At 34.5% G+C, this 15,588-nt stretch overlaps 1 protein-coding gene across 2 annotated transcripts; it reads left to right on the forward strand.

The window, feature by feature from the left end:
- Positions 1-364: 364 nt before the first annotated feature.
- Positions 365-5,210, forward strand: LOC105631336 (TMV resistance protein N). 2 transcript variants are annotated; one of them, XM_089721685.1, is made up of 5 exons: positions 365-1,041; positions 1,260-2,370; positions 2,503-2,880; positions 2,965-4,027; positions 4,154-4,316. In XM_089721685.1, exons 1-5 carry the CDS (start codon positions 461-463, stop codon positions 4,174-4,176), a joined length of 3,156 nt encoding a protein of 1,051 aa, XP_089577811.1. In that variant the 5' UTR covers positions 365-460; the 3' UTR covers positions 4,177-4,316. The 2 variants fall into 2 exon arrangements, with proteins under 2 accessions (XP_089577811.1, XP_089577810.1); XM_089721684.1 differs by having other exon boundaries at positions 366-1,041; positions 2,965-4,032; positions 4,154-5,210.
- Positions 5,211-15,588: the final 10,378 nt, after the last annotated feature.

A 15,588-nucleotide genomic window follows, 5' to 3' on the forward strand; every position in this document is an offset into this window, starting at 1 on the left:
ATTAAAATATTTTTAAATTTAATAAGAATTCTAAATATTAATTAAAAAATAAAATTTTTTCTCAATTACTATTACTTTTAAAGACTAATAGTTTATTAACGAACGTAACTGATTACAATCTCTTCTCATTTTTTTTAATTATAAATAATTAAACTTATTTTATACTATCTTTATTTTATAATATTTATTATATTGTGATTTCAACGAGTAATAATTTTTTTTTATATTTACTATTTATATATAATTATTAATTATTAATAATTTTTTTAAAAAGTAATATTAAATTAAAAATAATATAATTAATTTACTCGCATGCTTGTGTTGACCTTTCAATAAAACCTCTCGCCGTTAGAGCGCGTAAATATACCTAAAAACATAGGGCAGAGCCAAACATGAAGGGACTTTGACACTGGCAGTCTCTCTTTCTGATACTGCTGCGAATTCTGCAACAAAAGCTGCGATGGCCTCTTATTCTGTAGCATCTTCTTCAAAAGCTGCTGAGGCTGGAACTTCCGTTTCTGCGACTGCAGATGTGGCTGCCGCTTCCCGAGTTTGGAGATATGATGTTTTCTTGAGTTTTAGAGGTGAGGATGTTCGGAATAACTTTGTAAGCCATCTGTACAAGGCTTTGACAGAAAAAGGAATTAAAACCTGCAAAGATGATGTGAAACTTGACAAAGGAGAAACAATCACTCCATCACTCCTTCAAGCGATTGAGGATTCAAGGTTTTGTGTAGTAGTTTTTTCTAAGAACTATGCTGATTCCACTTTTTGCTTGGATGAACTTGGGAAGATTGTTGAACGTATCCCAGATCCTAAGAAAGATACAAAGACTGATGTACTGAAAAATTCAAAAACAAAAGCCAGAGATGCAGTTTTGCCAATTTTTTACAACGTTGACCCATCGGAGGTGAGCAAGCAAACCGGTGTATTTGGAGAAGGATTTGCTAAATCAAAACTGAAATTTCCTGAGATGGTTGAGCGTTGGACATTAGCTCTTACAAAGGCTGGCAACATGTCTGGATGGGATGCACGAAACAGGTAATCCATTTTATGATTTTTATTTTCGTGATTTTGATTATCTAACAAACAAATTATGCTACAAATTATATGGTTTCTGCTTATGTCTTCTTTAATTTCTGAGCTTGTTTAGAACTGCATAATCCTCTTTTGAGCTTCTTTAATTGCTGCTTGTAGTCTTCTTCTGTTGTTTCTCTTGTATCGACTCTTTTGATTTTTCGCCCTTTCAACTATGGCAGAGAGGAAGCGATTCTTATTGATGAAATAGCCATCTGTATTTTGGGAAAACTGAGTCATACAAGCATCAATAGTACTAAAGGCCTAGTTGGAATGGATTTCCGTGTAAGGGAAATGGAATCGAAATTACATATGGGGTTGGACAATGTTCTCATGGTTGGAATATGGGGCATGGGAGGAATCGGTAAAACATCCATAGCTAAAGCTGTTTATGACCGTATCTATGGTGAATTTGAATGTTGTTGCTTTCTTCAAGGTGTTACAGAAGTTGCAAGTAAACCTGGATTAGGTCTTTCACATTTACAGGAGCAACTTCTTTCTAAACTACTGAAGGAAGGAATTCAAAAAATAAGAACTCTAGGTGACAATTTTGATGTCATAAAGAACAGGTTCCAATACATGCGTGTTCTTATTGTTCTTGATGATGTGGATGATATAAAACAGTTGAGAGCCTTAGCTCGAGAGCATGAATGGTTTGGTCCTGGTAGTAGAATTATCATAACAACTAGAGATAAACATCTGCTTGAGGCGCATGGAGTGGATCAAAGATACGAGGCCCCACTTTTAAATGATAATGAATCTCTCACGCTATTTACTCAACATGCCTTCAAAAATCACTGCTATTCAGATGTTGAACTCAACAACATTTCCAAGCTCTCACACAATGTGGTCAAGTATGCTCAGAATGTTCCTTTAGCTCTGGAGGTTCTTGGTTGCCACTTAGCTGGCAAGAATGAACTTGAATGGCTAGACGAATTGCACCAACTTGAAATGTGTCCGCCAAAAGGAATTAATGATGTGCTTAAAATAAGTTTTGATAGACTTGATAATCGTTTCCAAAGGGATATGTTTCTTGATATTGCATGTTTCTTTAAGGGGGAGGACAAAGATTATGTTGTCAAAGTATTTGAAGGCTGTGGGTTCTTCCCACATGCTAATCTAAGAGTTCTCATTGATAAATCTCTCATCTCCATTTTAGATAATAAACTTTGGATGCATGATTTAGTACAACAAATGGGATGGGAAATTGTTCGTCAACCTGAAACTGATCCAGGCAAATGGACCAGATTGTGGGATCATAATGATGTCTGCACTTCGTTTGCAAACAATACAGTAAGAAATAAATTCATTGAATTTTTTTTTTCTTTTACTTGCTTTACAGTGGATCATACAATGTCCAATTCTCCCCCCACCCCACTAAAGATGTAGCATATCTATATGTCTTGTCTGTGCTCTTGGTTACAGGTGGCGGAAGTTGTGGGCATAATCCTAGATTTGTCTAAAATAGAGAACTTGCACATTAACACTGAAGTCTTCGAGAGCATGACCAAACTTAGATTGCTTAAGGTTTGCTATGCTTACAAATCTGGAGGCTTTGAATACCTTATCCAAAAACAGCACTTTGCTAACATCAGTCTCTCCGAAGGCACAAATGAAGTAAGAATACCTTTAGACTCAAATGTGACTCTTTCTAGGGACTTTCTTACTTTATCGAATGATTTGCGATGCCTCTATTGGCATGGATATCCCATTGAAACTTTGCCACCTCATTTTTATCCACGAAACCTTGTTGAACTTAACATGTCATACAGCAACGTGACAGAGTTTTGGACGAAGAGGAAGGTATATTTATTAGTTCACTATTTTAGTTCTCGTCTATATGATATTAAATTCACGGCTAAATGATTTGAATTTTTATTTTGACAGAAATTTGATAAATTGAAGTTCATCAAACTAAGTCATTCCCAGAAACTCATTAGGACACCGGATTTCACAGGGATGCCAAACCTTGAGATAATAATTCTTCAAGGCTGCACAGAATTAACTGAGGTTCACTCCTCTCTGAGTTCTCTTAGAAGCCTCAAATTATTAAATCTGAAAGACTGCTCAAATCTTCAAAATTTTCCTAGTGAAATTCGTACATCTTCTCTTGAGATCCTCATACTGTCTGGATGCTCAAAGCTTCAGACATTTCCTGCGATCAAGGGTGATATGGACCGCTTGTCAGAGCTTTATCTAGATGACACTGCTATACAAGCACTACCTCCATCTATTGAAAAGCTTACGGGCCTTGTTCTTTTGAGTGCCAGGAATTGTGCACATCTACAACTCCTTCCTTGTAACTTTGGTAATGGTTTAAAGCATCTGAGAACTATTTACTTTTCTGGCTGCTCTCATCTTAATCAATTGCTAGAGAAGTTGGAGAAGTTGGAAAATTTGGAAGAACTTGATGTAGGTGGAACGAAAATAACACATCCACCACTCTCCATATGCTCTTTTGTGAAGCTTAAAATGCTGTCCTTCCACAGATGTGAAGGATTTCCATTTGTAAACATCAGAGGAACCATGCAGGAAGAATTAGATAGGGACAATATCAGAAAATGTTTTTTTAGAAATTTATCCTATTTAACAAGTCTAGATTTAAGCTACTGCAATTTGGATGATGTGTCAATCCCTACGGAATTGGGAATGTTATACTCTTTGAAGAAATTAAATCTGAGCGGAAACAACTTTTCCAGGTTACCTCCTGAAACCATTGCCAATTATCTCGAAGTCATTTGTTTGGCAGACTGCAATGGTCTTTCCTCGTTGCCACCTCTCCCATGCAGCATATGTTGGATAGAAGCACCGAACTGCCCTGAACTAGTTAGTGTACATGTACCAAAGCTGAATGAATTGTGCATGATGGGTTTCAATTTTATTAATTGCTTCAGATTGGGTAATGGCAATGCAACAACTATAGCAGTTGAGCTACTGAGACAACTTATTCGTAAGGTCTCTCCATCTCTCAAGACCTTTATTATTATTTTTTTTTCAGGTTAATAAGCTCCTAACTCTTGCCTTTCATAGTATTGGATCTCTCTCTAACACACAATCATGATTTTTCATGATACAGGTACCATCTCATTTTTTTGCTGAATTTACTATTATTGTTCCTGGAAATCGAATTCCAGTATGGTCCGATTTCGAGTCCAGGGGTTCTTCAGTGCGAATAAGTGTGCCTAGGGGTTTCTATTGGAACTATTTCAGGGGGTTTGCTCTTTGGGCCGTTCTTGAAGTCAATTATGACCACGACTCTCTAGCAATCTCCAATAACGATCCAACCATGCAAATGCAATTCTGCCTTGAATTTTATTTGATGCACGAAAACAAGAAGTTGATTTCCGATACTGGCATTGTTCTTAATAGAAGTTACGAGATTAAAGGGGATCATGTGTGGTTGCGTTTTATCCCATCTTGTACACTCAAGTTGATAAGGGGCTCCTCAACTCTGCTCAAAGCTGTTCTTCTCACTCATGGCAATATCTTGCGGGTGAAAAAGTGCGGCCTATTCCCGATGTTTGATGACGGCGAGTCTGCGAAGAAGGTTATAGAAGGAAGATCACACGAGGATGAACTTAATCATCAAAGAAAATTTCAAGTTTCTCGTAGAAATTTTCTTCCAAGATCATGCAACGACGAACTTAATCATAACAGATTTCTTCCAAGATTTGATTTGAATGCATTGGAAACCGGACCAGACGCATTTCTTCAAAGATTTGATTTGGATACCCGGCCTGATGTGCTGAAAAGGGAAGAAATGTTGTGGGCTCCCTCCGACACGTGGGACCCACACACATGTTTTAAATAAATAAAAAAAAAGAAACAGCTCATGTGGGATTAATGTTCATACACATCAGTTGTGTACATCTCACTCATATGAGCTGTGTTCACAGTTTGCATGAGATGTGTGCACTTTCTTCTCCAAGCTGCTTCGATAGACACAAAAACATAAACACACAAAAATAAAGGAGTGTAATTTTAGGAAAATGTCCTAAAATTGAAAAAGAGAGAAAATAATGAGGATTATAATTTTTTGGGTGTTTTTTGGGAAACACTTAGAGTGCCACTATTTTTGTAATCTCTCTTGTACCTATTATTTTTAGTGGAAGAATTATTCGGAGTTTTTGTCCCGTTGACGTAGCCCATAATAGTTGAAGGGTGAACCACGTAAATCTCGGTGTCCTTATTTTTCATCTGGCATTTACGGTAATTATTTAATTTTTACCGTGGTTATTATTTCTGGTGGATTCGATCGTCAATATCCAATACGTAATTATTGGAGGTATATGTGGTAATAGTAATTTAAATCTTTATCGACGCTATTAACTTTTATCGTCGGTAATTTTATTTTACTTCTACCACCGGTATTTTTTCGCGGGCCCCACTCGGGATTAGTAATAATCCCAACAACTGGTATCAGAGCCTTTGGTTGGTAAATTCTGTTAGTTTCTACAAAGTTACGATTCACGTGAATAATGAATTTCGTGAATAGTAAATTTTTGTCAGATACAGAATTCGACGTGGCTAACGACGGGGCAATGATCAAATTGACGGATTCGAATTATTCAATGTGGAAATCCAGAATGGAGGACTACCTCAATTGCAAAGATCTGTACGATCCAATTGAAGGTGACAGTGCAAAGCCAGAAGAAATGAAACAAAGGCAGTGGGAGAAATTAAAAAAGCAGACATTGGGTACAATATGCCAATGGATAGATGCTAGCCTGTACAATCACGTGAGAAATAAAAAAGATCCCCAAGTTCTCTGGAAGAAATTAGAGAATATGTACGAGGCTACGAATGCTCAAGGAAAAGTCTTCCTGATGCGTAAAGTCATGAACTTGAAGCTGTCAGAGGGACGATCAATTACACAACACCTGAACGATTTTGAAGGACTCGTAACTGAGTTAGCAGTTAGCGGTATGTCCTTAGAAGACGAGATGCAAGCATGCCTACTGTTGGGATCTCTACCGGATAGCTGGGATACTCTTGTGGTATCATTAAGTAACTCAGCTCCAAATGGTGTGGTAACAATGTCTATGGTAAAGAATAGACTACACAATGAAGAACTACGAAGAAGAGATGTTGCCAGTACCAGTTCACAAGCCCTTGTCACAGAGAATAGGGGCCGGAGCAAGAGTAAAGGTCCAAGGCATGAAAAGTCAGGTGGTAGATCCAAGTCAAGAGAGATGAGAAAGTGTTACCATTGCAGTAAGGAGGGTCATCTCAAAAGAAATTGTCGTTTACTCAAACAGGATAATGCAAACCGAAGACAGGAGAATGACAGAAATACATCTGCTACAGTCTCAGGAGAAGATGGTGAGGTGACTTTAGTCACTCATGATGCAGATTGCTATCATGTTGGAGATGCAGATACCGAGTGGATAGTAGACTCCGGTGCTTCATACCACTGTGTTCCAAAAAGGGAATACTTTTCCACTTATAAAGCAGGAGAATTTGGCACTATTAAAATGGGAAATAATAGTGTCTCACAAGTGGTGGGAATCGGTGATATCTGCATAAAAACAAGTGTCGGGTGCACATTAACACTTAAAAATGTGAAACATATTCCCGATCTTCGATTGAACCTGTTGTCTGTGAGTGTACTGGACAAGGAAGGCTATCACCATCATACAGGTGACGGTAATTGGAAACTCACCAAAGGGTCTTTGGTGGTGGCGAGAGGAAAATTATGTTGCTCGCTGTATAAGACGCACGCAATAATATGTGCGGGTCAACTGAATATAGTTGCAGATGATGCTTCACCAAATTTGTGGCATAGGCGGCTGGCGCACGTTAGTGAGAAAGGGTTGAATATGTTGGTTAAGAAGTCCCTCATACCATTAGCCAAAGGTAAAATAAACCCTTGTGATCATTGTTTATTTGGGAAGCAATATCGTGTCTCATTTTTTAAAAGCTCTAGAAGGAGAGACAACAAGTTGGAGTTGGTACACTCTGACGTATGTGGTCCCATGGAGGTAGAATCACTTGGAGGAAGTAGGTATTTTCTAACCTTCATTGATGATTTCTCACGAAAAACATGGATATACTTGTTGCGCACAAAAGACCAAGTATTCAAGCGCTTTCAGCAATTCCATGCGATGGTGGAAAGGGAGACTGGAGTGGCATTGAAGTGTTTGCGCACAGATAATGGTGGTGAATATATCTCTAAGGAGTTTAGAGATTATTGTAGTCAGCACGGTATCAGGCATGAAAAGACAGTTCCTGGTATGCCTCAACACAACGGCGTTGCTGAACGGATGAATCGCACCATTATTGAAAGAGTCAGATCCATGCTCAAAATGGCCAACTTACCTAAGCCATTTTGGGGAGAAGCTGTCAATACTGCTGTCTACCTAATCAACCGACTACCTTCAGCACCTTTGAATTTTGATATTTTGGAGAAGGTCTGGACAAGTAGAAATATTTCATACTCTCACCTGAGGGTATTTGGCTGCAAGGCATTTATGTATGTTCCGAAGGAGCAGAGATCAAAGCTTGATGACATGTCAGTTCCTTGCACTTTTATTGGTTATGGAGACGAAGAGTTTGGCTACAGGTTGTGGGACCTAGTGAAAAAGAAAGTTGTCCGAATCCGAAATGTAGTATTCCATGAGAATGAGATCATGGCAGATACAACGTGTGAAGAATCCACAAGTGATGGTGTTGTTGATATTACACCAGGAAGCATTCCCACAGATGATGCCACAGGTGGAGGAATGCCAGAATCAGAACCAGAAGAAGAAGAAGAGCCAGTCATAGGGGATCAAGAGACAATTGTAGATGATAACAGTGATGCAGAGGGTGTTCAGCAGGGGGAGCCAGAGAACCCCATTCCACCAGAAGGAGTTGAACCTCAGTTAAGAAGGTCAACCAGAGAACGCCAACCATCTACAAGATACCCTAGTTCTGATTACATTTTGATTACTGATGAGGGGGAGCTAGAAAGCTTCCAAGATGTGCAATCTTGCAAAGACAGAGATTACTGGACAAAGGCCATGTAAGAAGAGATGAATTCTTTGAAAAAGAATGACACGTATGAGCTGGTGAAACTTCCAAAAGGGAAGAGAACACTCAAAAATAAATGGGTGTACAAACTGAAGAAAGATGATGGCAATCTGGTGAGATACAAAGCTCGATTGGTCGTCAAAGGCTTTACTAAAAAGAAAGGTATTGAATTTGATGAGATTTTTTCACCAGTTGTGAAAATGAGTTCTATTTGAGTTGTGCTAGGTCTAGTAGCCAGTTTGAATCTTGAGTTGGAGCAACTTGATGTAAAGACCGCATTCTTGCATGGGGATCTAGAGGAAGAAATCTATATGGAACAACCAGAAGGATTCAAGGTAAAGGGAAAAGAGGACATGGTTTGTCGCTTGAAGAAGAGCTTGTACGGGTTGAAACAAGCACCGCGACAATGGTATAAAAAGTTTGATTCTTTCATGGTGAATCAAGGATACAAAAGGACAGATGCAGATCCTTGTGTATATGTCCAGAAATTCCCTGATGGTAAATTTATCATCGTTCTCCTATATGTTGATGATATGTTAATCGTTGGACCAGATGCACACATGATTAGTAAGTTAAAGAGTGATTTGTCAAAAGCATTTGACATAAAGGATTTGGGATCGGCAAGGCGAATTCTCGGAATGGAGATTATCCGAGAAAGAAAGTCCTGCAGGCTATGGCTATCGCAGGAAAAATATATTGAACGAGTTCTAGAGAGGTTCAATATGAAGAATGCTAAACCAGTTAGCACTCCGCTTGCCGCTCACTTCAAGTTGAGTAAGAGATCCTGCCCATCAACAAAGAAAGAAAAAGAAAATATTTCAAATGTTCCATATTCTTCAGCGGTAGGAAGTTTGATGTACGCAATGATGTGTACGAGACCAAATATCGCTCATGCAGTTGGCGTTGTGAGCTGATTTCTGTCAAATCCCCAGAAGACACATTGGGAAGCAGTGAAGTGGATTTTCAGATACCTGAGAAGAACTTCAAAGTTATGTTTAACTTTTGGAGGTGAAAAGACTGCACTTGTTGGCTACACAGATGCAGATATGGCCGGTGATCTTGATGAAAGAAAGTCTACATTAGGATACCTATTTACATTCTCAGGGGGAGCTATTTCATGGCAATCAAGATTACAAAAACGTGTTTCGTTATCAACGACCGAAGCAGAGTACGTTGCAGCTACGGAAGCAGGAAAGGAAATGCTTTGGTTAAAGCGATTCTTTCAAGAACTGAGTGTGCAACATGAAGAATATATAGTTTATTGTGATAGTCAAAGTGCGTTAGACTTGAGCAAAAATACGATGTATCATGCACGGACGAAGCACATTGATGTAAGATATCATTGGCTTAGATTTGCCATTGAAGAGAAGCAGTTCAAGTTGCGAAAAATCCACACAGACAGAAATGCTGCAGATATATTGACAAAGGTCGTTCCAAAGGAGAAGTTCGAGCTTTGTGTCAAAGCAGCAGGGATGGAGAGTCCCACCATGTAATCGGGAGGGGGAGAATTGTTGTGGGATCCCTCCAACATGTGGGACCCACACACATGTTTTAAATAATAATAAAAAAAGAAACAGCTCATGTGGGATTAATGCTCATCCACATGAGCTGTGTACAGCTCACCCACATGAGCTGTGTTCACAGCTTGCATGAGCTGTGTGCACTTTCTTCTCCTATAAATAGGAGAAGAAAGTTGCTTCGATAGACACAAAAACATAAACACACAAAAATAAAAGAGTGTGTAATTTTAGGAAAAGGGTCCTAAAATTGGGAAAGAGAGAAAATAGTGAGGATTATAATTTTTGGGGTGTTTTTTGGGAAACACTTAGAGTGCCACTATTTTTGTAATCTCTTTTGTACCTACTATTTTTAGTGGAAGAATTATTCGGAGTTTTTGTCCTGTGGACGTAGCCCATAATAGTTGAAGCGTGAACCACGTAAATCTCGATGTCCTTATTTTTCATCTGCCATTTACGGTAATTATTTAATTTTTACCGTGGTTATTATTTCTGATGGATTCGATCGTCAATATCCAATACGTAATTATTGGAGGTATATGTGGTAATAATAATTTAAATCTTTATCGACACTATTAACTTTTATCGTCGGTAATTTTATTTTACTTCTACCACCGGTATTTTTCCGCGGGCCCCACTCGGGATCAGTAATAATCCCAACAAAAAATGGGGTTGGATAGTAAAAACGAATAAAATCGCCAAAACTGGGTTTTTGATTTCCCAGCTTTAAAAGCAGCAATCTCCTCTCCAGCAAGAACCGGTAATGCCTTTTTTGGCTCCTCTGGCTCTAGAGCTGGTGCCTCTGTTTTTTGTTTCTCGGTAAGATGCTTTTCCACGCGAAGTAACTAGAAAATTTAGAGATACACAAATTTATTCTCAAATTAGAATAGCACGGTTACTTTACCGGTTTATAATTTATAATTTATAAATAATTTATATTTTTAATATATGAATTATATTTAGTATATATTATAAGATTCATTTTCTCCGTGAAATGTTTTATTAAAATTTTATGTTATATAGAAATTATAATGTCGTTAATTTATTTAAAATAATTATAAATTTCAATTAGTCTAGCAAAGTTTTAGTTAGAGTTTATTATACAAACAATATTTTTTTATCCTAGATAATTCTATATAAAATGTAAAGTTCTAAAATTCAAATAATTCAATGTGGATAATATACAACAAAATAATAGATAGATAAAAAAAATTTAAATAATTTAATGTGGATAATTCTATATTAAATTAAAAATATTAAAAATATAAATAAAGAATACAGAATCTCAGAAGATGAAGTTACATAAACAAAATTAACTATTCACTAAATCAAGGAGGATAAAAAATCAGTTAAACTAAATCTAAACTTACAATTAATTTTTATTATATTGTTCATATATCTATCCCTTAATGCGTAACCTTACCATATTTTGAAGCATTTTTCCTCAAATTGCAATTAGAATAGTTGAAAAATCTAAGATTTCTTGTTGAAGCTGTCATAGTAAAAGTTAATATCCCAATAACTCGATCCTAATAAAAATCTTATAGACACCAATTAATAAACAGAGAGTGTTAGAGTAATTGAGATAGATCGGGATAAGAAAAAAAAATAATGAAAAATTGATTTAAGATATGAATATCTTTATAGTTCAAATAAAATTAAAAAATGAACAATAAAAACATAAAAAAAATACATGCAAGAGCAATACAAAAACGATACCTGCTCAGATCTAAGCTTCGTATTTTTTCCAACCGTCTTCATTTAACAATGATATTAATGAAAAATCAAATAAAAAGACAAATGAACCAAGAGAGAATTATAAAAGAAATGGAAGAGAAGGAAAAAAAAATTATATAGTATAAAAAAAAGTTAAATCTATATATTCCAAATAAAATTAAAAAAGGAAAAATATACGAAAGAGCTAATGTTATCTTTGACGAAGAAAAAATTGTTTTGTAGTTCATAATCTGAAAAACAAAAATAGCAAAATTTAATATAAATATAAAGAAATATAAATTATTAAAGAAAAAGATAAACAAAAAAACTAAAAAAAAGTAAAAAACAGTCATTGAATCAAAAGATAGAGAACCGTAGAGTTATATAAATATTTAGCTACAATTTACAAATTTTTAAAAAATAGAAAATATTTTTAGATTTTTAGATGAGATTGTTAGAAGATACAGATTAAACTAGTTAAAGAGATTTAGAATTTGATTTTTTAAAATAAATTATTTGTTATAAATAATGGAAATAATATTATTTTAGTTGACAAATAATTATAGTTTTTTTTTTTGTTAAAAATGAATTAAAAGTCTAGAAAATTTGAAAAAAACGAAAAAGAGGAATTCTGAAACTAGAAGATGCCAAGTCAACATTTACATAAAATTTTGTGCTTCAATGGAAATTATTTTTGCTTAGATCGGGTCCATAGCTATGCTTATGGATCAAACCAATGACAGTAAGGATTCTTTAAAAAATGTTCCGATTTTATTTCTTTTTTTCAATGTATGGTCAGAAATACCTTTGTTTCAATAAAAAAATATTATTCTCATTAGTTTGGTCCATGAATGGGGCCATACACCCGGTCTAGTTAAAATTAACCCAATTTCAATACAATAAATTTTATTTGAACAGCAAAAAAAAAAAAAAAAAAAATCATTACTCAAGTTCCAAATATATGGATGGATAATTTTTCTTAAATTTCTATTTTCTATTATTAAACAATCTATATAATAGCTAATTGGAAGATAATCATTTATACAATAAAAAAAAAGTTAATTGATATGCTTAAGGTGTAAATTAAAAAGAAAGAGACCAATTAATTAAAAAAAAAATTAAGAGAGAGATAGAAGACGAAGGTTAAGTAGACAAAAGAAAAATTATGAAGAAAAAGATGAATATGGTCTGACATTTGCTGGCAATCAGAAACATAAATATAAAAATTAAATAGCTAGCTAAAAGAAATATTTAATTAGGATTTTATATATTTTAAAATGATAAATTTTGGTATGATTATTTTTTGAAATTATAAAAATTTTGCGTTAGACGGTATGAAATAAAAATTTTATGTTGTTGAATTTTAATCATAAAATCAGGAATAATGTCAAATTAATAAGGAATATAAAATATTTTAAAATAATAATCTAATTTTATATGAATTATTTTTTATTAAAGTTATTATAGTGCTACAAAGGCGAAACCTTGGGCCCATATCGTGCTTTATTGTTGGCATGGGAGAAAGAAGGAAAGCGTTTACTTATTCAATCGAGGGATATTATAGTATATATCCGATTTTGAAACTTTATTTAAAAAAATATCAGTTTGAACTAAACTATTAAATTAATGTGAGTTTTATCTTTCATTTACCTAATTATCCTTTGAAAAAAAAAAAATGACTCTGTAAATTATAGTCATATTTACATATGTCTCCTTCAATATTTTGGAACTGACTTTAGCATTTTTAATTTTTACTTTCATTGCACAAACACATCCTTCCATCTAAAATTACTCAAATTTTCGTCAAATGGCAAATAAAATGACCATACTAACATTTATAATATACAAAATTTTCTTCACAATTAATTACTTCTATTCCTCCATATCTTTCCTTGAATCCTTCACAGAAAAAGAAAACGGTCATCTCTCTCTTTAATGCCGTGATCTGCACTTTCTGAACTCTCTCATTTTCACAAATTTGAACCATAAATTAAGCATGGAGCAATCTATGTGAGAGCAAGGCCTTCAAAAATGAAATTATGAACAAATAAATGGAAATAAATGAATTTAAACATAGGCTAATTTCCTTTCCCTTTCTCACGGTAGATATTATTTTGGTCAAGATTTGTTGTTAGTTACTTATATCTATCTCAAATTCACTTGAAATTCATCTCATTATATCCATATATCTATTTTACAAATTTTTTTTTCAAACACTTAGTGTTATATTGAAAATCATTTTTATAATTTATGTTATTACAAATTTAATGATTTTATATAAAAAAAACATACCTTTAGGTTTGATTTTTTTTGGTAGGTCTAAGGTCTATGCAAATGTTAGGTAAGAATTTTTTATTTGAGAATTAAATGTGAATATGATTTCTACTTGCATTAGAGAATGCAAATGTGTTCTATATTTGTGTTATGGTGGTGAAATTGGGAGATCTGTGTGAATTGGAGGCCTAATAGAGGCCAAATGTGCTTTGGAGAATGATATTGGATATTTGAAGTATTACTACAACTGTTTTCAATTTAGATTTGACACTTTTATAGGGAGGTGTTGCCAAATCTCTCTCTCCATTTCTTTTCCGATTGGCGCAATGATAGAGTGTGAGCTGCCTTCGTTTTTCTGAATGGAGTGGCTCCACCACAGTCTCCTTCAATATTTTATTTCAATTTTCTGGCGAGACCAAGGACCGACCGGTTAGACTCTTCCACCGCTCCCTCCTCCTCTCTTGTTGAACGAAAAGCAGGCCACAGGTCCAAGAGTTGAGCTAATGGGATGGAGAAGAGACATTTTCGCTGATAACGTGACTCTCCGGCCAACCTTGATTGGTTGCTCACCGGAAACTAAGAGGCGGCCGAGGAGACGCTGGACTAAAGCTTGCGATCTCAGATCACGTTACCCAAGAGAAAAGGAAAGTCTTTTTTGTGGTTTTGGTTCAATTAGCTAATTCTAGAAGGTTTTTAGTTTGGGTTAGTAATTTTTTATGGTTTCGGTTGAACCAGTCCAATTAGCTAATTCTATAAGGGTAGAATTGTCTTTTTCTTTTCTTTTCTTTGACCTTAATTTATGAGGTAGACTAGGCTAATTTTGGACGGAGGAAGATACTTGCGTAACAGATAGTTAATTTAGGGAGGTTTGTGTTAGTCTTAAAATATTAAAGGAGACATATATAAATATGGCTATATTTTAGGAAGATAATTTTTTTTGTCCTTTATCCTTTTAACCTACTGCACATTATGTTTTTTTTTTTCTTTTGCATTTTTTCTTCTTCTTCTTCTTCTTTATGGCAGGCGTGAAATCTGCCTCCGACGGCAGGATTGGCATAAGAGTTGTTGTTGATAGCTTCACCGGATTTGATTCCATTGCTGTTTCTGTGTTTTGTTTCTGTTCTTCTTCTTCTTATTATTATCTCGATTTAAATTCTATTTTCATTTTTGTTCTTCTTCTTTTCTTATTATCTAGATTTGATTTCAATATAAAATATTTTGATTTCAACTACCATATAATTGTCACAATTATGAATGTTTTTGGACCAAATTTTAAGCACATACTTCAAATCAGTTTGTATATTCAATAATGTCATTCCTAAAGTACTTATTAGCAGTCATAAAACTTATTTGATAAAGAAAGAAAACTCTAATTGAAATAACCTGATGAATACATAAAATAAGATTAAATAATACTTCTTCTGTCTTATATTTTCTATCCTAATTTCTTTTCTCATTTATTCTAAATTAATATTCTATATTCTTTTTTCGAAGAAGATAATTTTTAAATTTTTTATTTTATTCCTATTTCAAAAATTATTGTCCTAAATGTGTTTTTAATACTGTGAAAGTCAAACTAGAACATTGTACGACCTAAGGAGTAATTAATGTATTATAATTATATCCAATATAGATATTTAATTTTATTGATCAAGAATCTCAAGTAAAAAAAAAAGTGTGAGGAATTCCTAAGGGTGTCAAAATGGGTCATAACATGCGAACAAGATTCGGTTAACACATGAAATAAACGAGTTAAAGTTGAGGTTAAACGAGTTCGTGTCATAAATGGATCACTTATTTATGACTCGAATATAAACATATCGTGTCACGGGTTGACATGCGGATTAGGCGAGTGACCTGTTTATTTTAGGGTAAAGAGATAATTTTAGTGTCAAATATAAATACCCAACTAAAATCCTATTTAAAATTTATTATTATATTAATTTATTGTTACTTTAGTTATGAATCTTGGAAAATCTATACATTTTTGTAT

This window comes from Jatropha curcas, chromosome 5, assembly GCF_041381405.1.
Source record: "Jatropha curcas cultivar XTBG-Jc1 chromosome 5, XTBG_Jcur_1.0, whole genome shotgun sequence".
NCBI classification, from domain to species: Eukaryota; Viridiplantae; Streptophyta; class Magnoliopsida; order Malpighiales; family Euphorbiaceae; genus Jatropha; species Jatropha curcas.

Bases quoted from the DNA above. Each gene is read 5' to 3' on its own strand.
- LOC105631336 (XM_089721684.1), top strand. From the start codon at position 461: ATGGCCTCTTATTCTGTAGCATCTTCTTCAAAAGCTGCTGAGGCTGGA. The intron at 2,371-2,502 runs GTAAGAAATAAA...TCTTGGTTACAG, and splicing joins CTTCGTTTGCAAACAATACA to GTGGCGGAAGTTGTGGGCAT. The intron at 4,033-4,153 runs GTCTCTCCATCT...TTCATGATACAG, and splicing joins TGAGACAACTTATTCGTAAG to GTACCATCTCATTTTTTTGC.